This window comes from Schistosoma mansoni, chromosome 4 (assembly GCF_000237925.1).
Source record: "Schistosoma mansoni strain Puerto Rico chromosome 4, complete genome".
Classification (NCBI taxonomy): Eukaryota; Metazoa; Platyhelminthes; class Trematoda; order Strigeidida; family Schistosomatidae; genus Schistosoma; species Schistosoma mansoni.
This window is the reverse complement of record NC_031498.1, coordinates 2,799,767-2,823,885: the sequence shown is the minus strand read 5'-3', so window position 1 is coordinate 2,823,885 and position 24,119 is coordinate 2,799,767. Positions and strand designations below refer to the sequence as shown.

At 31.4% G+C, this 24,119-nt stretch overlaps 2 protein-coding genes across 2 annotated transcripts; both read right to left on the bottom strand.

Moving 5' to 3' along the window:
* Window positions 1-10,599: 10,599 nt before the first annotated feature.
* On the bottom strand, window positions 10,600-23,484 carry Smp_150060 (hypothetical protein; the record flags this gene model as incomplete). Its single annotated transcript, XM_018796544.1, has 2 exons — window positions 10,600-10,785; window positions 22,165-23,484. The coding sequence occupies 2 exons, from the start codon at window positions 23,482-23,484 to the stop codon at window positions 10,600-10,602; spliced, it is 1,506 nt and encodes a 501-aa protein (XP_018651675.1).
* On the bottom strand, window positions 11,686-13,677 carry Smp_198120 (putative dock-9; the record flags this gene model as incomplete). The annotated part of the gene is made up of 2 exons (XM_018796545.1): window positions 11,686-11,778; window positions 13,195-13,677. 2 exons carry the CDS (start codon window positions 13,675-13,677, stop codon window positions 11,686-11,688), a joined length of 576 nt encoding a protein of 191 aa, XP_018651676.1.
* Window positions 23,485-24,119: the final 635 nt, after the last annotated feature.

Here is a 24,119-nt window from a genome sequence, read left to right as displayed (position 1 = left end):
AACAAAATGCCTAGCTATGACTTTCCAGTAATATGAATAATGTTTCATCAAACTAAAGATCTAGGGAAAGTCTCCCACCTTGTCAACTATTTTAAGAAAATATTTCAATTTAGAAATAAATAAATATATATATTATATCATGCATACCTAAATCAAATTCTGTGATATGGAGGGTCAATCAGAAGTAACAAAAGGTCAATCAATGGCAACTAGAAGCGACCTAAAGGTTAAGTGCATTTCATTCATTAGTCCAATACACTTTCTCATTCACGCTTGCGTTTTCGCTCAAGTACTCAGTTGGGGGTTGGGATTAGCGTGTAACACACAGTGTATCGTTATAAGATTTCGGACACCGCACGTCATATTAGGTGCTTGTTTCTGATTTAAAATTTCATATTCGGGTGGAAAAGTATAATTTAGAATTATTAAACTATATATTTGCATTCATCCCTGGTTTATGCTAACTTAGTCGGTTCATATAACTTTATGAATCATTCTCCTCATTTTTATCCATAAACATATAATATCCAACAATGTTTCGGGTGAATCAACCAAAAGGGTAACAAAGACGGATGTGAACTGTAGTCATCCCATCCTACAACACCAATTTCTCTATAGTGATTATATTCTGGATGGCTTATTTCTTGATATTTTATGATTGTCAGGGATCAATCAGTATTTTTTTTAAAAGAAATATGTTCACTTACTAAATTTAACATTCAACTGTCAATCGGAGTAATTTCTTTGTCCTCAAAATGGTTGGTCACTAAACCTCAAAAATTTAAACACTATGGTAGTGTAGTATATATGAACTTTCGTCTAAATTAGAGCGAATAGTTTCATAGTATTTGAGCGCCGAGTTGATGTAAGACATTAAATAGGAATAATATATTTGTAAAATCTCAGCGAATGAATTTGAAGTAAATCCAACGTTTCGCCTGGTAATCTTGTTCAAGCTTTTTCAAGGAAATAGTAGTGTCTTTATAAAACGATGTCAAATTAAAGTATTTTGCGGACTTTTTTTTAAGAAAAGTAACATATACTGATGAGATATTTGTTTGTTATCCAATTATTATTCTTTTAGATTCTTCCTAAAGTATAGTTTTTCATTTTTATTAGATTAATAAAAACTCTGTTGTATTCGTCTATAATTCAAATCTCTTCAACTCCTTCAATAACAATAAGGTTCAATTTACGTAAATTAATAATTGCTCTTGCTAAAATATATGATGACTGGTCATTCAGTCCACACTAACACATTTCTTAAATAACTATGAACTAATGAAGTACTAAACTAAACTTCTATAAAGCAACAAATAGTAACAGCCTTCGGAGAATAACACATAAAATGGTTTATTAATTAGGATAGAAAATGGGCAAAAAATGTTTTCTCCACAAAACCCCTTCTGATAAAAAATGTTTTGATTAACGTATTTATGTCAAGCAATAAATCATCATTGCTTATTATCTTCTGTGGTACTAATCAAAGTTTCAATAAAAGTACTTTGTATATAAGTCACTGCTTTTAACTGATTTTGACCTGATGTAATTTTAGTAATGAAAGTAATGAAAACAGATCATTAATACCTGTTACTGTAATAAAAATATAATGTAAAACAATGTATGTCTTAAGACTAATTCTTTAAAGTTACAATTGTGTAACCGAGCATAATAGGTAAAAGTACAGGTTGATAGTGGGAAGACAGGTGTACTGATAGTCGTAAGAATATTAAATTACGATAACAAAAGTCTTATCAATAGTTAAATATAGGAAATAGGAGGTCAAACGTGGGTAACCAGACTTAGAATAGTAATCACAAAACATTAAAATTATTACGTAATATTAAGAAGTATGTAAGTAATTAGATAGTGAAGAATACAAACGGAAAGAGGCGGAAAATTACAAACAAATGATAACAAAATTTAAAATAATAATAATGATGTCATTTGTTAAGTTATGTCCGGCCATGGAAGGGACTGTTCGCTTACATGTGCTGCTCTAATTTTCACAATGGGAATCTTTAATATTCTAAAATTGTGTAACCGTAAAAGCTTCATTTGAAAAAATATGGAAGGTGTTTGAAAACTGAACCAATAGAAGAAAGCATAGAATCGCAAATTATTCTATATTTTAACTTCTATAAACATGTTGTAATGAGCAAGAACACCAGTGGTTACAACTGAATGTATTTAAATACAAAATTACATAATCACCTCGTAAAATCTGAGTACCGTATAATAAATACTTCATTTGCAAAATGTCAATCAATCGTCTCACATTTGATTGTTCCTTCGTTTTCAAACCAATCATTCTCTTTTCTTCGAACTTCTTAACCTTCTGCCGCCAGGCATTTCACTTTCGACTGATGATGCATATTACTTATATTTATCGACATCAGTGGCACACACCACAATATATACATAAAAATATCACTTAAATGAATAGAATTTTAAATGATAGACAGAAACATCAGGATTTCTCTATCTTTGAATGAACTTTTCTTCATTTTTATTGTATAAGTACTTAGTTTTCGTTTCATCAAAGGTATTATTACTTCAATTCATTCTGCTTTATATTGGCGGACATTATTATTTTATGCTCTGCCATTACGGTGAAAATTATTCACTGATAAATTGTACTTCTTTATATTCAAATGCATAGTTGTACGATTGTCAGAATCATTAGGATTTTAGTAAATGCATCGTAATTCTCAGCAATATGAATGATTATAATGGTAATTATTAAATTAGATTTTAAAGTTAAGTCTCTTGTATATGAACACTAAAACTTTTACTAAACAGATGGTGTAATTAGATTTGTAATACTTAGTAAAACGTCGATAACTGTTACTACGCTTAAATAAAGTTTTATTTTACGTTTAAATAAAGAAAAACACTTGTTTAATTAGAAATATACCTCTGTGATATGTGAATAAGGTTTTCGTTGCAAAGTGGAACATACTAACCAGATGATTGATTAGTATGTCAATGGCTTTATAATATGATTACGCGTTGGATGTTCAAATCCCACTCTGCCTACATCAGTTTGATCAACCGAGTAGTAAAGTTAGCCCTTGAATACAAAAGCTATGACCGAAACCCGTTACTAAGTCACATTAAATTAGATAATTAAGCAAAAAAACTAATTTGGAATACTTAGTTAAATATTTTTTTCTTAGCAAAACGATGAACCGCTGATAAACTTCGGAAATAATGACGTCACTAACAATCCAAATAGGCATTGGGTTCACTTGTGTATCAGTGATTTTGATACCAGTGATTTGTCATTATTGTTATTTGTTTTATTTATTATAACTCTTACTAAATAAGTTACTGAAAGTGATAAGTCCATTCAGCATTCTTTACCAACAGAGGAATTCGAAATTATTATTCTATTCTTTGTGTTTAGGATTTTAACATCTAGTTACTGTGAGGGGTGACAGCAAAGATTGTAAGATATTATATTTTAAGTCATGGAATGTTTTTAGTTAGATAATCGATGAAAACCAGAAAGCAATAGTAGAATGTTTTGTCCTTCTATGAGCATCCACAACTTCGTCACCGGGAGTTGAAAGCAAAACCATTAGGTCTAATTGCTAGTGGTTAACCATTAAACCTCAAAGCCGGCACATAGTGACTTCAATTTTTAACTCCAAACAATCCGTCATATAACACAACTATCTCTCAACTGCATTATTGAGTAACTGGCTCACATCCTATATGGTTAAACTTCACCGGTCACGGCTTCACATTAAAATGCAGAAGATCACCTCTCAAAACTAATCAGTAGTGTGCAAATGATTATTAATTACTACGAGAGGTTTGTATTTAACATCTATTTATGAATTCATCTTGTTAAAACAACATGATTAATTAAGATGTAACCACATCTAACTGATGAGTCTCAAATAGGACAGGGTTTATATTTTACATTCTACTATTAGACACTAACCAACGTTACTAAAGTCTCTATAGATTATTTCTATGTCGAAAGTTTAAATATCTCTTTATTGAATTCTCTTAACAGAAGGATGAAGTTTATGAACTTTCAGTGATAGATCAATAAAAATAGAATTCAATATACAGAACTACAAACAAACATTTACAATAAATAATCTACAAATATATTTAAGAATAATTGATTAAGGAATTGAAAATATCTTATTCAACGTTTATGTTACCAATTAACTAAATGAGTGTAAATAGTGAGAAAAGAAAATTACAACCTCCATTTCAATCTATAATTCTAAATTCTATTCATCATTTTGTCAATTTTCATGAAACTTGAAATTCGTTAAGATATTGTCATTATTGTTTTTGTTATATCCCGTGGAGATTTATGAATGGTAACTTTGAGAAATATTTATGGACCAATATGATATGTATATTTCCTATTGTATAATTGTTAAGTAACTAAACTATTCATATTCGTATCCCTCTTATTATCAGCTTTATTTTGATCTATAAACTATTATTAAACGATTTACCATTCTTGAATTATCCCCAGTCTATTGACTACTGTTCCCCCTATTCACAGCCACATGAGGCCGAATCTTGTACACATGGTATTTTCTATTTTGTAGTAGGATGTGGTCTGTTTGGTATATAAACCCAGTATGTTTGAGAATAATGATTCATATTACAGAGGTTGTTATTGGTGTTCTGTACTTAACTGGCTGAGCTAGGTAGAAAGCAGGACTGATAAGTACTCAAGACTGCTCATACGGCTTTTATGTATCATTGCTCTGATTGATAATTCACTCCTCTCTCAGCACGTTCATATATATCAAACAGGGCACGTACACACATACTCACTCAATCGTATATATATCAACTGGGCAAATACACGCACTCACTGACTCGATATAACAGTTTTCTCTGAGTCATAATTTAATATGGAATGATAAATTAGGTAGAAAATGGTTTCTTGTGTAGACTCTAGTTGTTATTATAGTACTTTATTCATCATTTAAAAGAATTAAGTGGCTTGATAAAAGCTTTAAAAATTAACTAATAAATCCCATCCAATAGATGATTGAACTATATTGTTTTATTTTGGTGGAGTTTTGTTCTCTGATCTGGATGGTTAAGTCATGCAGCTTTCATCGTTCTTCAGAACGATATCATCAGCACAAATTTCAGGTAGAAAACCATCCACATGAGCTACAAATCTTCTCCATCATCTCGATATCGTCTTATAGCTAACTACTGAATTCTAATGTTAGTGATTTTAAATAACATTAACATATTCTAATCATCCATTTGATTTGCTTTTGAGACAAAACCATTACTCCACTGTAATAATGTGAAATTGTGATATAATAAGTAGAGAGTTCAATAAATACACAAAATAGGTTCATTATTGCATAAAAAGTCATTGGGAGTCCTCCGAAGGTAGTCATTTAAGGCTAACTAGAAACGTGAATAAGCATAATTTTCAAAAGCAAATTCGTCTGCAATTATTAAAATAGCCAGTTGGCACTTTAAATTATGGGAAATTACATAGGTCCTCATGGACTCGAAAGATTGTGGATCATCCCAGGCTATTATCACAAACACTTCTATCAACTTCAGGAAATATTTTATTAAAAGTAATGTTTCCATAAACATAATTCGAAGCTTCATAAATTTTCTTGGGTTTTCCTTGAAATTTCAGATGATTTGTAATACCTCGTCAGCCTCACTTTTTAATAAGATCACCGTCAGATATTAGTTTGCTGAAATAAGTACAAATAAGTCAGTTGTTCACACAACATAAACAAAGCCTCAATCATAATCACTTAAATATATCAAACAATAACATAACACAATCAAATATTTCAACCATTCAACTATTTGTGTCAAACGGTCATTATCATCTTCATTCATCAAATTATGTCATAGTCAGTCATCCTGGTTGCTCGTCAACTAATCCCCACCTAACAAGCGGATGAGAATCAAATGAATTCATACATAATTCAATGATTGTGTTCCCGAATGTGATTTGTTGATCAATGGTAAATACTCTAATTGTTTGTTGAAAAAGTTGAAATGTGTGAGTGAAATGAGTTGAGAACATTTCAATGTTTGTCAAAATGTGCGCATATAAACAGTGAGGATTATTAGAGGTCAGTTTGAGATTGGTAATTTGTTGAGATAACAACTTGTCAACTAAATCCTTGATAAACCGCAATTTCAGTTTAATATCACATTTTGTTCGTAGTCACATATTCTTGTATTTGTTATCTTCTAAAATTTGTCCTCTATCATTTGTTTGTTTGTTTATCTGAATAAAGTGTACTTTATTGTTGTACATCCGATATGACATTTATTATACTTTGCCTAATAACTGAATTGACTAATTTATTCATGTAACCAGTAGACTAAAATAGTGTTTACTATTTTAGTTGTCGTTTGCTTCTTTCACACCCAAATGCCCTGGTACGTCTGAGAGGTGAGGAGAGGCCGAATTCATTTTTCATACACCAGTTTACACCAATGTTCAGGCACACTCTTCTAGACTTCAGAATTGTTTAAATATTTTCACTGAGCGCTTACTAAAGCTATAGTGACCAAAGTTGAATAGTTAACGAACGCTCTTAGCTCATAAACATCTAATTTCAGAAGCCTGTCTAGAAATTCACTGTCCTGCGGTGTTTTGAGCACAATATTTCATATGACAAAATCCTAATGATCATATGAAGTCAATAAACAGTCTAACTTCGGGTTGGATATTTTTGCGGTCACTATCTTGGTTTCAATGTTATTGATACAAATAATGTTACTTTAAACTATACAGTAAATTCTCTTGTTAATAATTTAAACTAAAGAGAATTCCTGAAAATCACTCTTCTTGGTTAATAGTTACTGAATTGAGTTTACTCCATAATGTCATGCTTATTACCTTCTAAACTCTTTCTATATGAAATATTTTGTTTGAAGAAATCGAACCTAGAACGAAACTTCACAGAACAAAATCACTTCATAATTTAAAACATTAATGTTATTAAATTATGTATGTTTAATTGTCAACGTAATTGTCTGATGTAGGTTGGCTATCTAACAAAATTTCAGCTAATCTAATAAACTTGAATGGAAAGAACGACCACGAATAGAGAAAGAAACAATAACAAATACAGACAGAAATAACTATCACTTTGAATATGATTAATAGTGAGTCTAATTTTGGAATATTTGTTAGAGTTAATTAATATTTACTATACCATAGTTGAGATCATGAGCCAATTGAAGCTAGACCACCATGGAAAACCTGGAAGCACCAGACGGCCGTTTCGTCCTATTGTGGGACTTCTCAGCAGTGCGCATCCACGATATCGCCTCGCGAGATTCGAACCCAGGACCTGCCAGTCTCGAGCCAGAGCACTTAACCGACAGACCACTGAGATGGCCGGCATCCAACGGTGTTAATGTCTAACTTCAACTAATCCACGAAGTTGAGCAACCGTTCGCCAATTATCTTCAGTGAGTTCCTATCTCACAACAGACGTGGTTGAACTCCACTGATTACTTCTTCTTACTAGAACTCCAGGAATTATCTCTTGAAGTCAGTCACATAGATTTGTGACATAATTTTCACTGTGGAACCTAATTTTATTAGTTAGTTTTATTATCATTGTAACTTGTATTTATTCCTTTAAGCAATAAACTTTTGTATTTAGTTCACTGTTATCACAAGTTTTCAAAACTCATGGTTTTATGATACTTGGATGGCGCTACTTTTTCCAATCTGGTAGTTGTAAGAGAAATTTCGAGTTTTTAAAGTTGGTTTTTCAAACTATTATTATAGACCAAATTATGCTTGTACACAGTTTTTATTACCACAGTTTCAAAATTTCACATGAATAAATGTTCGTCATTGGTAGTATTAACTGAGATTTTTTATAGTTTTGAAATGATGAAACAGAAGACGATTCCGTAGCTTCTAAATATATAGATGCTAGATAATGTTTTCCTCTGTAACGACATTTATTAAAAATAGTCAGTATTACGACTAAGGAAAAAAGTAAATTAATACGTAATAAAACACAGCCAAAAAGTTAAACTATCACGTAAATAGTAAAATAAATGCTTTCCATATCATTATTACTAGTTATTACATGTATTTTAAGTACCTATTTTAGAATGGGGATACAATGGTTTCAACGATAGTCGCTCAACACTACGGTTCCAAGATAGAAGTCCCTTTCATTAACTTCTATTTGGACATCAAAATAGCACCGTCATCTCTTATATAAACGGTATGATTCGAAATTGAGTACATAAACATCTAATATACATAGTATATAATTTATTCAAACTTCAATTTTTGAAGTTAAAGAAAAGTATCTATGGGTTTAGGATAAACATACTTCCATGTATTTACTTTACGTTGTAAGATTTTCAGTTGTATGCCTATTTCTGGTTTGTCACTGATATATTACATCTCAGTTGATAAAACAATGGAAACCTTTGTATTGACAGAAAGTAACCGAGACTATCCATCCTCCTATTGTTCGTCTACTTGTCCTTCTCTAAACGGCTCCATTCATTGACAAAATGATCAGTAAAAGTGTTTGACAGAATACCACTTTATGATGAAAATTTGGATGGAGACTGTTAGCATGTTGATATGTTGAGCGAAAATTTTTATTTGTTAGAGTATTTGTCAGCGGTTTACGAAAATAATTCTTTTCCCAGTTGTCTATGACATTTAGTCAGATTTTTAGGAGTAATTAGATTAATCGTATCCTTTGATTAGAAAGGATTAGTTTTATGACATTGTAAATCCATATTATTCCAGTAAATTATTGATTAATTTATGTCAATTATTACTCAGTTTAATTCATGTACGTTTTCCTGTCCACTAGTGCAAACAAAACGTACTAAAAATAAGTGTATTTTGGAGATGATTTTGATCAAATTTGGGTGTAAAACAAATCTTCATCTACAGTCTTTAGGTTATTACTTGTGTTGTGCGATTCACGATTTCCAGTAGCCAGCATCAGTTATCTGAAATTATTTTAAACAGTCAATAAAAATACTCATCTGAACCAGTTTCATCTTATTATTCGCTTGCTACAAATCATAGAGGTCCCCTGTTCAAAGTAAACAAATGTGGGCTACTAGTTTTAATTCATAAATATCGCCAAAGTATTTCTGGAGTATCGTGAAACTGTCAAGTAAGCACTGTTGAGGTTAGACACAGTGTACTAAGGAAAGATGGCGTATTGGTTGATGAGACTGTGAATCCTCACTAATTAAAGTGGTCGGAATAAGTATTATATATGCTCAACCGCTACCCACCCAGGTTGGCCCAGAATTAATTTGGAATGAAGCTAGAGGCAACCAAATAAATACTTGGCATCAGATCATGAAGTCACTCACCGTCGGTCTGGCCATGTTGGTATGTGTGGATTACCTCATTAAGACAAGCGCGATAACCTCGATCAGTGACTGGAGATGTTAGGAGACATGGCTCAGAATCGTTTACAATGAACCAGGTTCATTTCCCCTTCATCTTCCTTTCAACCTTCGATTCCAATATCCTTTCATATATACTTATCCATCGTCCTTCTGAACTATATTCTCAACGTTCAATCTTTCTTATTGTCATTTCTACTACATTGTATAGAACTCTTTTGCAATTCAACTTGTTAATTTTATCACGTCATGCTAACACGGTATGACAACTTGGTCCAACGCATATTTGTTTTAGGCTCTACATTGATGATAAGTGATTGATAACGGCTTACAAGACTGGATCGGCTAGTACAGTAAATTTATTAAGTATCCCCAGTTAAATAACAAATAAGAAAACCAAACAACTGACTACGTGATCATAATTTTGTTCTTCTCTTACCATATGTACAAAAGTATAAGACAGAATGAACATGCCTGAAAATTAAATACATTATGGCCAGTTGACATGCGATGAAATATCTGAAGATTAATGAAAATCAAATGAATTCAAGATTATCAAATAATATTTTGCACATTATGACAGAGTACTGCAGTTAGTTCCCAATAATTACATTTGATAAATGTAAATCACTTGTGATTTTATTTACATAATAACATATGACTAGAAGTTTATGCTTTAAATCATCTTTAGGAAAAGTTAAATGAAGCTAAAAACAGTTCGACCTACCAATCATATATTACTCTACATATTTCAAATTAATATTTAAGGGTAAATTTTGCGGTATATCAAGTATTTTTGAATAATATTGAAAATTTAGTAAATCCAGGTAACTATTAAAAAGCTGTTAAGCTGAGCAGTAATTATGCTGAACGATTTCTCAATGAATGTATCCATATATCTGAAAAAATGTGAGGTATATGTCATCATGTTGGAAATATAAATGCATACACAAATATTGAAGTAAACTTCATTAAATTCTGTGATAGAGAATATTATGTTGAAAATCTTGTAATCTCCAAGAGGAAATCCATAAAAAGTATCCTATACAAAGAAAACTTGCTCCATTAGGTCATCTTTTGTACATAAGAGAGAAGGGTAGAATTAAGGAAGCTTAGTTTTGTAGTCATAAGAAAGGCATTATTGAATTCTCAATGGTTTCTTAAAAAATTTGTGACCATCAAACCACTAATTCCGACTGACTAATATGATGATAGTCGACCTTGTTCTTTTGTTGAATTGGCATTGAACACCTTGAAACAGTAATTGCCTGGATCTACAACAAGAAGTTTATTGGATACTTGATGCAGCGCCAAACCTTGAGGACCACTTAATGTCTCCAGTTTGCTGTCAATCATACGCAGATAGTTTCCAGTTTGATCAAATACCTGAAAACACATATTACTTTAACCATTAATACAAACCAATAAATTTTTGTAAGTAGTATGTTTGTTACTAAATGTATAGAATTTATTTACTATTTTGGAGTATCGTACAATTTCGTATGATAGGAACTTTATAGTATTTTTATCAACTTCTTTTGCCTTATGGATAATAACGCATGACATGCTGGTTGCTTTTAATCTCACCTAAGAACTATCGCTACCGCATAAATATGCTTATCAACTGTGGCGAAACATTATTAATAATTTCGAGTTAAGATACATAACCTTTAATAAATGCATATAAATTAGCCAAACTTAGTAAAGTAAATCATCATCTACCTCTTTATCTGTATTAAGTATCATCCTTATACAAGTCTAATCTCAAGTTAAGATTTTATCATAAACAGGAAATGTTTCACAATCGGAACATTTTATAGAATTGTATCTAGGTTCATTATTTTACTGTATTAAATGGCTAAATATTTAAAATCTGAACATCTAGTTTCACTTGTCTACAATTAAATATTCATTTAATCTGGAAGCAATTACTATCTTTACATTAGACTGTTTTAATCGATTATTTTGTTAAAAATGTATCCATATTTTTAAAAAAAAGCGCCTTTAAGAAAAAATTAAATGTGATATTATGATTACATTTTTCACTTGTCTGAAGTAGAATTTATTATGACACTTTCTAAATCAGCATATAATCACCGATTTTTGTCGCCAAGGTATGAAAATCAATGGTGAATATATAAAAGTATTTTTATACAAGAAGACTTATTATTATTTGCTTCCTTCATTCATATTTTATATACAGTAACTGATACTATCCAGATGTCAAATGACTAACAATTAGGTATCAAAGACACCGTTTTTCAACCTTCTTTTCTAAGAGAAAACCTAATAGCAGTTCATTGCATACAGATGTAGTTTACGTTTATTATCTTTCCAGCATAATTTTGAAACATTGCATAAATGTGAGGTTGTACATTGCTTAAGATTCAAAATGTATTAGAATTTCTTTACACAAATAACATTTGACTTTCAAATAATTATACCCAGTAGATACGAAAACACTTTAGTCTCTTTATTCAACTTCATTATCTGAAACATTGAGTAAACAGTTAAGAAATATCACAAGGGAAGGTTTTGTGGAGATTTTAGTAATTTAATATGGTTAAGATCATGAGTCAATTGAAGCTAGACCATCGTGGTAAACCTGGAAGCACTGGACGGCCGTTTCGTCCTATTGTGGGACACCTCAGCAGTGCGCATCCACGATTCTGCCTCGCTTCAATGGACTCATGATTTCAACTATATAAAAAATAATAATAAAAGAAGTGAAATTGAGAGTTGACTTTTACAAATCTATTTTATTTTATTCATTCATTTGATATAGTACTTAAATTAATTCAAATGATAATAATAGAATAAATGAAAAAAATAATCTACAAATGATTTTATGATTTTCATGATTATTATAGATGATGAGTCCCACAATAGGACGAAACGACCGTCCAGTGCTTCCAGGTTTTTCACGGTGATCTAGCTTCAATTGGCTAATGATCTTAACTATATAAAATTACTAAAATCTCCACAAAACCCCCTTGTGATGATGATCATATGCTCACTAGTGGCTGGCCCCATGAGGTAATTCCTGGAGTTCTAGTGAGAATTCGTGACCAGTGGAGCTAATCCATGTCAGGTAGAGACAGTATCTACCTCAGTACAATGGAAGTTGGTTGGACAATTTCGTGGATTGGTTGAAGTTAGACATTAACACCGTTGGATGCCGGCCATCTCAGTGGTCTATCGGTTAAGTGCTCTGGCTCGAGACTGGTAGGTCCTGGGTTCGAATCTCGTGAGGTGGGATCGTTAATGCGCACTGCTGAAGAGATTCCCACAATAGGACAAAACGGCCGTCCGGTGCTTGCATGTTTTCTACGGTGGTCTAGATTTAATTGACTCATGATCTTAACTATGTAAAGTTAAGAAATAAATAACTAAACGTATTTCAGTACGATATTAGGCCAGTAAAAAACAATATACGACGACACTTTTGTCTTCAGATTGTAACAAATTTATACCCTGTAAGTTAGACAGAAGACTATCTCTTGTTGCCTAAAAGTTTATAGTCTTTTAACTGAATTAATAACAACTGTAAACTAATCAAATTCACAGTTTTATAACACCTATATATTTTATTTATAGTTGGAAATTTATAGGTAAACAAACGTTTATATTTTAGAATCTAACTCAAAACTTTAATATCAAGGCCTTACATAAAGTTAACTTTATCAATAATTATTGTAAAAGCTATCAACTGGCGTTTTCTTTTTACATACAATTATTATAATGTCCAGATAAAGTCAGAAGATATGAATGAATTTCATTTATTATCATACTAACCTGTACTCGATTGTTCCCCCAGTCACTGATAAAAATACGGTCAAATCGATCAAATCCAATACCTGTTGGAGCATGTAACATGCCCGGATCAATTCCGTTCACTCCAAATTTATATAAAAATAATCCATTTACATCAAATACTTTAATAGAATGATGTACATGATCTGAGACAAATATTTCATCTCGTGAATTGACAGCTATAAATATTGGATTGCCAAAATGATTATCAGCTAGACCACGTGCACCGAAGCGATTGATAAACTTTCCAGTCGGCTTAAAAATACAAATCATACAAGATTTTTGATCAACTACCAGAATACGTCCACGACTATCTACAACCATACCCTTAGGACCAGAGAGGTAACGTTGGCCAAACCTAGACATATAGTGTCCACTTGTATTGTATACTGTCACACAGTGTAAATCATAATCTGAAACTAGATAATTTCCATTGATTGTTTCTGCTACGTCGACTGGTCGCATTAACTGACCAGGGTGATATCCATACTCTCCAAAACGAAAGATAAATTGACCTTGAAGTGTAAATACCTATGTAAAGCAAACACACAATAATATTAAAAATTATATGACGTATTAAATGAATATTTTAGCAAAAAAATGGTCATCAGTGAGCAATGGTGAATATTTTAAATATAAGTGGGTTAGCAATATTGCTAGAATCTTGTATAATAGTCAATCAAACAGTTAAATCAAAACACAAGTAGGAGCGTCCTCTCCATAATTCAGATGATTCAGTTATCGATTGATGAAAACTACCTGTTAGAATCAATGTTTTACTAAAACACAACTACCCGGTTTTTTTATTTCCCATTTCTTCTAACATCTTTCAAATATACACAATAACTTGAATATAATTCCTATCATTCATCCATTGAAAACTAGGAAACACCAAAGAGGTGTATTGTTCTGGTTCGAGAATTTTATGTGTTGAGCACTCATGACCCTGCAAGTGATCAAAAGTAGGACATTCAACTCACATGAACTAAACATTGGAGTCAGGTAGTTCACAATTCCACATTTTTAATCACATACACTCACTTTGTATTGACTGAATTCGGATATTTGTTTATTTTTAGGAAAGGCGAACTTCACTAAACTATAAGAAACGAACTTCTCATCAGGATATTTAAAACATATTTCATTGTCATACACCTCTTAGTTTAATTATAAACTATAATATCTTATAGATGATATTGTGATCAATTGTTCATGTTTTTAAAAAAAACTGTCTATGATATATGCCGTAACAATGAATTCTGAGAGTTTGAATTCGATGAGGAGAGGAGGGATAAGTTTGTGAAATATTGTGGATATGCTTTGCTAACAATTCCGAACTAGTATGAAATTGACATCAATGGCTTTCTGTCGATTGCCTCTAATCACTTAATATCAATATAAAATTTAAATGCTTTTTAAAAAAGCATAACTTTGCAAATAACTTATGCAGGTTTAGTGAATATATAAACTATGTTGTTCTTTGAACTTATATTTGACAGATAAATGTTTTTGTATATTTTGACACTGAACAGGTTATCATGCAAAACTGTTTATAACTAGGCATAAATAACAATTATTAAGATTTCTTTTGAAGGTAGTTATTACATGCACCTTAACATTACAACTTTTAAATTAGTTAGCAATGAATTTCTTGAATCAAACAATTATGTATAGTGTACTTCTAAATTTATTTGAAATATGATTGATATATTACATGTACATGATTCATACCAAAACCCAGTTACGAACAGTCTATCATTAGAGATTGTTCAGTAGTAAACTGACTGTTTGGCTGTAAATATATCTGATACGATACATTAATATCATCATTATTATTTCTTCTAGCCGTTTGTCTGCTACTTTTACGATTAGACTATCCCTAACTTATTTTTTTCTAATCTAATTAAAAGCATTCATCCATGCATATATATATAATAATCACCTTTTTTCACACTTAACTATCTATCATGAGATTGACATAAATTATCATAAAAATCTCACTTATAATTAGTTAAATGTAAGATTTATAGGCATCATAAAAATAAATTTTAGATAAGAAATGATTATCAAATGGTTTATTAACTTGAATATAACATATATATAGAATATATGTCATTTTGAATTAGTAGACTATCAGTAGTAATTATGATCGTAAAAATAATAATAACAATGATAATAATAATAATAGTAGAATGCATCAAGTACCATATCAATTGAATGAATGAAAAAACTCAATAAAAATATTCAATTTAGGAATAAATTAAAAAATCCTCATTTATTATTGAAACAAAATAATAATATCAGAAGGGGGATTTGTGGAGATTTTAGTAATTTTTTAATATATAGTTGAAATCATGAGTCAATTGAAGCTAGACCATCGTGGTAAACCTGGAAGCACTGGACGACCGTTTCGTTCTATTATGGGACTCCTCAGCAGTGCGCATCCACGATCCCGCCTCACTTCAATGGACTCATGATTTCAACTATATATATTCTGAAAATAATAATTACAGAATTCATACCAGTTTACAGGCATGATCAATTTGATATAAATAGCAACATTAAATGTAGAGAACAAACATGTGATATAAGATTGTTTTAAGTTTGCTAGTTCAGTGATTGTTAAGTAGTTTATTTATGACATGTATCACGGCAATCCAATGCATCATCAGTGAACTTTCAATTTTTTCTTAAAAGGATAGCCTGATGATTTATGAACGGTGTTCTTTAAGGTTATTTCCGGTGCCAAATAATAATAAAAGAAGTGATATTCATAGTTAACTTTTTCAAATCTATTTTATTTTATTCATTCATATGACTTAGTACGTAAATTAATTCAAACGATAATATAGAGTTGAGATCATGAGCCAATTGAAGCTAGACCACCATGGAAAACCTGGAAGCACTGGACGGCCGTTTCGTCCTATTGTGGGACTCCTCAGCAATGCGCATCCACGATCCCGCCTCGCGAGATTCGAACCCAGGACCTACCAGTCTCGCGCCAGAGCACTTAATCGATAGACCATTGAGATGGCCGGCATCCAACGGTGTTAATGTCTAACTCCAACCAATCCACGAAATTGAGCAACCATTCACCAATGTCATCAGTGAGTTGATATCTCGCAACAGACCTGGTTGAACTCCATGGATTACTGCTTCTCACTAGAACTCCAGGAATTACCTCATGGAGCCAGTGACTAGTGAGCATAAGATCATTGTAACAAGGGGGTTGTGGAGTTGCACTGCTGAAGAGTCCCACAATAGGACGAAACGGTCGTCCAGTGCTTCCAGGTTTTCCATAGTGGTCTAGCTTCAATTGACTCATGATCTCAACTCTATAAAATTACTAAAATCTCCACAAAACCCTTTCTCAAATGATAATAATAAAATAAATAAACAAAATAATCTACAAATGATTTTATGATTTTCATGATCATTATAGATGATGTTTTACGTTTTTTTTAGAAAAAGAAAAAAAGTATATACATAGATACGATTATTTTTCCAGATATATTATGTCATCAGTTTATTGGTGAAAATATTCCATTCAAATTATTATAACGAATATTTTCAACAACAACAACAACAACAAAAAATCTGTTCTCATATTTTAATTTAATTTTTTTCTTGTTTGGATTATTTTGTTATTGATATTTTGACTAAATTTTGATTCGTTTTAGTTGACATTACTTACATCTTATACAGGTTGTCTGAATCAAAAGTTATAGTGTTAGGGTTTATATAGAATTGAGTTCAGGAGCCTGAAGTGAATATCATATATAGGATGAAAGTATATTCTATTCGATGAAGATGATATGGGAATTCTGGATTTCACTGTTAGCTATATTCTATTTATTCTACGTGAAAGTTCTCTTATTTATTTTATTAAGTAAGTATAGATAACATGAGAAGTGTATCAGTTTTATTTACACAAGTATGTTCATTGCATAATTTTACTTAAAAACTTCAGTATTCACTAGCATTAAGATTGATTTTGAGAGAAAACAGAATAATGTATGTGTTATATCCCGTGGAGATTTATGAATGGTAACTTTGAGAACTATTTATGAACCAATATATGTATATTTCCTTTTCTTTAATTGTCAAGTAACTAAAGTATCCATATTGGTGTCCCACTTGTTATAAGCTTTATTTTGATCTATAGACTATTATTATACGATTTACCATTCTCGAGTTATCCCCAGTCCATTAATTACTGTTCCCCCTATTCACAGCCACATTTGACCAAATCTTGTACAAATGTTATTTTCTATTTTATGGTATGATGTGGTCAGTTTGTTTGGTATATAAACCCAATATGTTTGAGAATAATGATTCATGCTGCAGAGGCTGTTATTGGTGTTCTGGACTTAACTGGCTGAGCTAGGCAGAAAGCAGGACTGATAAGTACTCAAGACTGCTCATACGGCTTTTATGTATCATTGCTCTGACGATAATTTACTCCTCTCTTTAATTAGCGGCATCGTCACGTCAAATATTAACTGGGCACTCAGGCAATCGATATAACAGAATGGAATTCTGATAGTTATATACTTCTCAATGAAATACCTAAATAGTTTTAGTCATGATAGTAATATAATTATATGTAACAGTCGATTCAAATTTATTTTTAGATGGTGAAGTGAACCATAATTATCACTTTTATCGCTTCTTACTCACTTTTATTGCATGTTTCATTACTTTTCGATGAACATATTTGACTTTCTTTTTTTGAATGAGTATATTTATTCCATACTCGTGGACAATTTATGATTTATATTTTATAAAAAAAAGTCTTAAAAATCCTATATACGTGCTAATGGATAATTGTTGTACTATAGCAATCCTCCTGCACATGTGATAGTGACTGAACATTATTTTACAACCTCAATAACTTGCTAGAATTGGTTTCCTGAAGTTTTTCTGTTTCCGAGCTCCAATACAATTACTTCTCCATATTTTAAGAATATCGGTATCAATTAATTTACAGCATCTCCTTTGTTGAAAACTCAAAAAATGTGAGTATTGCATAGAAATGCTCAACTAATTTGTCGTTTAGATGACTGACAATTCTTCTACTTTGTAGCATAGACTAAACATATATAGCTAATGGTACATACACATTTTACACCACTCACAAGATTCGGTAATGTGGCACACAACTAAAGATTGTTAACAAGTGCCATCTTATATAACTGAAATAAAGTTAAGGAAGATAATCATGAGGCTTAAAATTATATTCTAGAATGCATTGATGGATCATCTAAACCCAAGCAATACTAGACAACGAAATTAGTTGATGCTGAAAATGATCAGAAGTACTTACTCATAACACAACCAGACATTGAACCCAGGACCTTTAGATTCCAAAATCTTTGCTCAGCGATTTGACCAAAGCTTCTTTATGAAAATAGTTATCCAGATTACCAGGAGAAATACTGGAATCATTTAATTGCGATAGTTGAAGTTTTTTTACAAATGTGATTTCGTGTCTAATGTCTTCTATTAATAACCTAAATTTTGTGAAGTTACTCTTTCGAATTTTTACTGAACTCCATATGAGTAGTAAGTTAATTTTGTTATCCTACTTAAACTCGTGATAGTTTAAAATCACATGAAATCATAGTTTAATTGATCTCATCTAATTGTTTCTAACACAAGATTTCCAGTTTAACGGCTAAATATACACGCACACGAAAATAACCCCAGTGAGATCATTACTATCTGAATTTGTGAAATAAATAGTATCCAGAGACTGTAAACTTTAGTCTTCTCAATGACCAAACCGAAGATTTGAACACGCTATTTATACGATACCTTCATTATCATCAAAAGAGATTAAATGGAGAAGACTTGCAATATGATGAACAACATTTTTAACCATATTAGTTCACATTGAAAACCGAATCAAACAACAAAATATCATTCACAGATATATCAATCACCAGGACCAACAAAGGAAGACTCGCGGTGCAAGTATATCGGGACCCGACCCACACTGATCATATAGTCTTGACAGTTCGTGTGCATAATATGTGGTATTTTGTTTTGATACGTTAAAGATTTTTACTACACAAGAATCATCTTCAAATAAGTCACATTATTATTATTATCACTATTATTATTCATTCCGATGGTTTAAAGACAAGGTTAGCTGTAAGAAATCTTTCTTAAAAAATGTAATTATTTTTTTGTTAATATCGTTGAAAAACTGACATGATTGTATATCAAGCGCGAGGCGGGATTGTGGATGCGCACTGCTGAGGAGTCCCACAATAGGACGAAACGGCCGTCCAGCGCTTCCGGATTTTCTACGGTGGTCTAGCTTCAACTGACTCATGATTTCAAGTATATATAAAAATTACTTAAAATCTCCACAGAAAACCCCCTTATTAAGATAATTGTAAAACGAATCAAAATGAAGGATAAATATTTACACAATAGTCGACTGCAATTAATCCTAAAATTCACTTAAATACAGAATACAAAAAAAATCACAGCCAATACAAATAAAAGGCTTCTTACATAAAAGGCATCAAGGTATTTTTATGAAGAATTACTTTCTGAAAAAAAAACTAAATAAACTCTAGAGACAGAAAAAAGCATGGATTCAATGTTTTTTTCAAAATTAACTGTTAACTATCTGAAGATATACAACCTACGACCTATATACTGATTAATAAGTTAAACACGTCTATGAGGGTTTACATTTTCTATTTATTGGCTCTACAAACTTCAATTGGTCAGTTTCTTTTGGTACAAATACATCTTGAGACGATCCCCTCAATTTTACTATCTAGTCATATTTTTTTCATAAAGTTTTGTGATGGCTAGCAGTAGAATCTAAGTACAACATTTCCTCTTATCTAGGACTCATCAGCTTGATGTACCTGAATTCTGTTCACAATAGAACTCAAACTCAATACATGTAGCTCTAAACACCGACGTATTATACACTCAGCCATTCGGTTCAAATAGTCCAAATGTATGGATAGATATCAAACATATTATATTCATTTAGCAGCATATCTCCAGTTACGTTCATTTGATTGTCTAAAGGTTTACTAGTTATAGATTAATTTTAGCTTCAAGATAAATTAATTTGATTGTCAAAGATTTTTAGTCAACACTTTTTGTAGGTTCAACAGAAACAAAATAAATCCTGACCGATGTAAGTGTTTTATTTTCATGTAAAGTTGACATACGTAATATTGTGAATATTATTATTCAGACATCATTATTACTAGTTATTCCATGTATTTTAAGTACCTACTTTAGAATGGGGATATAATGGTTTCAACGATAGTCTTAAATTATAAATTAGTGGGAACTAAATTTTTGAAAAATTACCTAAAGGTTAACTATAATGTTTAGTAAGAAACAGCGGTTTACAAAATTCGGATGCTATAAGGTAATCTTCAGTAAATTTGAACTTATGAATAATTAGCTAACCCATACTATGGAACGTAGCATCGGAACGTAGGAATAAAACATAAGAATAAGTTTGTTGACACTTATCAACAAAATTCAAATGGTACTCTTGTTATAAAAATGATGTTAAGTTTCTAAATTTTTACTGACCATAAAACAATTTTAACAGTATTAACTATTCAAAAAAAGAGTAGTTATTGACATAATTCTGTCGTCAGAATGAAATTTAGCACATAGATCTCCACCATTATGTCAATACACTTAAATCAATGCTGAACTATACTTATTGTATTATCTTTCAAAGATGAATAAGATCCATTTCTTGTAACTCAAACAAAATAATAATGACTTCCAACAATATTAGTACTAACTTTTATTTAAAACTCAGTTGTCAATGGTCACAAAGTCATATGTTTGATAAGTGTTTGTTTTCAATTTTAAAGTAAAACGGTAACCGTTCCTTTTAAAGTTAACCCTAACTCCTTAAGCACATAAATAAGATAACTTTTTCAGCATTACTAAACCCTATGAAAATGATAAAATTTAAATCATGAAATCTCACACTAGGACCTTCTTGAGTTTCTAGGTTTTATTTTGCTAACAAGAAGTAAACCGTTCCTGAAATAGGGAAATATACCAACTAGTTTATATCAGTATTTTCTTTTATTAGAACGTTATTTTCAATACTTTTATTAGTAACTTATTTTTAATTCGAATTCATAATTTGAGGATCAAATCAAGTTTAGAATAAAGTGAAATCCCATTAGTGAAATTAGATGATGGTCGCGTTATACTGAGAGATAACTGAAGTTCTACAATATAAGCCATTAAATTGTGAATCTACGGCTATAGGTTATCGCATTTGTGTGTTTTCCCTAGTTAGAATGTAAAGTCAGTGTATCGTCATTATGTAACAGTTCTAATATCTATCATAATCGTTAGTCAGCACCAATGTTTACATTAGGAAAATTATTGATAAACCACATGTATAAATTAGAGAATTCGATATTTTCTCAAGAATACTCTTATAACACAAACATTTGTGAAAACATAATCTAATACAAAAAGCTAAATTTTGTAAAATACTTTATGAATAAACAAACTTTCAGAATGTACTTGTACGATGAGTAGCTAGGTGGGGCTAAAAGTTAACTCAAATGAATAAAGTTCAATCTGGTATTTAAATTGTTCATTTAGCTGGAACAGCATTCTTCTCGTTTACAATGCTGAGATTTTGGGAAGAAAAATGATTACATGATCGACTGACTAATTGACTGACTGACTGAGTAGATAAGTGAATTGAAATAGAAACTTCCATTGAAACACGGTACCTTTAAAAGTCACTCAACTTTTTTAGAATTATTTCAGATTTTATATAAAATTCGACAATATAGAGTATATATATAACGACCGGATAAAAGTACTTTGATTGAAAATTATGTAAATAGTAGTAATAATATTAATTACAATGATAATGTTAATGTATTAAAAAGCTTATAAAAATAAATTAAGTTAGCTTACTTGAATAAATGCATTGTTACTATCAGCGACAAGTATTTTATTTTCTCTTGTAACACATATTCCAGATGGATTTGCAAACTCACCATTACCTCTTCCTTTTGTACCAACGGAATATAAAAAGTCACCTCTTTCCATTTTATATAGATCAGCTAGTGCTGTTGGCTGATCAGATAGATTTGAATAAACAGGTACAGACTGACAACGTCTTCTTGACTGAATTCTGTGTTGTGTACGACGTGGTAATTCACTAATTTCTCTCATCGTATCAGATATTGCTTGTAGACTTGCTTTAGGAGGACTATCAACACTTATACAGTAAGGAGATCCCTTTATGTGTTCACCAAATAATTTAATTCTTAGATCGTACAAACCAGGATGAGAAATTTTATAAACAACTTGTAAATTATTTCCTTGAATGTTATTTCCATTGTGATTGCTATAAAGTGAAAGACTAGAACCGCTGTCTGATATTTGTTTCTCTTGAATTCCAACCTCCATTTCACTAATGCTTTTCTGAGTTAAGAGGACTGAAAATTCCTTACTGGATGCATTTGCTACTGCACGGCCCAACCTGTCATTAGTGATAATGTCGACCTTGACTTCTTCATTTGCTTGACAGCGTCTGACTGAGACAAAATGATCCAAGTAGTTATCAGATAAGCTCGTATTTTGAGCATCAACTGCAGTTAAGCCGAGAGAGCCAACACACTTCACCATACCCAAAACCTGATCTAAATCAGTGGGAAAGAATGACATAGTATCAGTTTCAGATGGGTGCAAAGGTACTGGGGCAGAAATAAGCTTTTCGATTTCAGCCTTGTGTTTTTGAGTAGCAAGATCTCTTGAAACTGTGTTTTGAATAACCTTTTGAGTTTGATAAGAGATTTCATTAGTGGGTTGTGCTTGTAAAAGTCTTTTCAAAAGATCAACGTGTGAAGATAGTCTTTGAAGTCGAGTTTCGAATTCTGTATGTAACTTATTTATAGCTTCATTTCTCACGCTCAAACAAGTATCAAGTTCATTTAAGAGATAGTCGTGTCTTTCACTTACAGATCTTTGTATCATTTGCATGCTTTGATCGATTTGGCCACGAATTTCTTTCCTAACACACGGAAGATATTCGCTCAGACTTTCCAGTTCTTCGCATCTTTCAGATAGACATTTTATTACATCTTCAGCTAAACGAAGTTTATCGTTTACTTCATTACAATAATCTGACTGTGTTTTCTCTACTGTACCATTGATAGAAACAAGAGCTCCAAAGTCTTTATTGTTTGTGGATGATGTCAATACCATATCATCGTGTCGTGGATTATCCATTCTCTAGTATCATTCCTAAGAAGACAATTATGAGTCTGCAATGTTTCCCATACGTGAATTGCGTGACATATTTGTGCCTAACTTGTTGGTAATCTTTCAACCAATAGGATTGAAGAGAGCTACTATGACGAATCTCTCATCATCGGTGTTGTACTATGAACATAAAATTTACGTCTAACAATAAAAATTTATATGAATATGAATATGTTATTGCTTTACACAAAAGACTTCTACTTGGTATGACTTTTTGTTTTAGTGTTCATGTATATTCGCTCGTTTTATAAACGTCGATGAACTGCCGGAACGTTTGTAGTTTCGCTCCAAGTATGTTTGTAATCTTCTCAACACTTTCACTAACAGTGCAATCGTAAATCCTCATCCTGACCATACAATTGAGTTTTCACGCACTGAATTTTCAAAGTAGTAATATCTTATAGGAAGCTACGTAGAGCGTGGTATACTTTGTAAAGCTTTTCATAATCAACTCCGTTTTTTAATGCCCTACCAAATTGCTGACTGAATCATAATACCCAGTTACGAACTAAAAATTGGTTGGAATTCAGTAACTAGTCACCACTATCTTATGTGATTGCCTTTGGTCTTTTGCTTTCAATTACCAATCGTGTCCCGGCTGG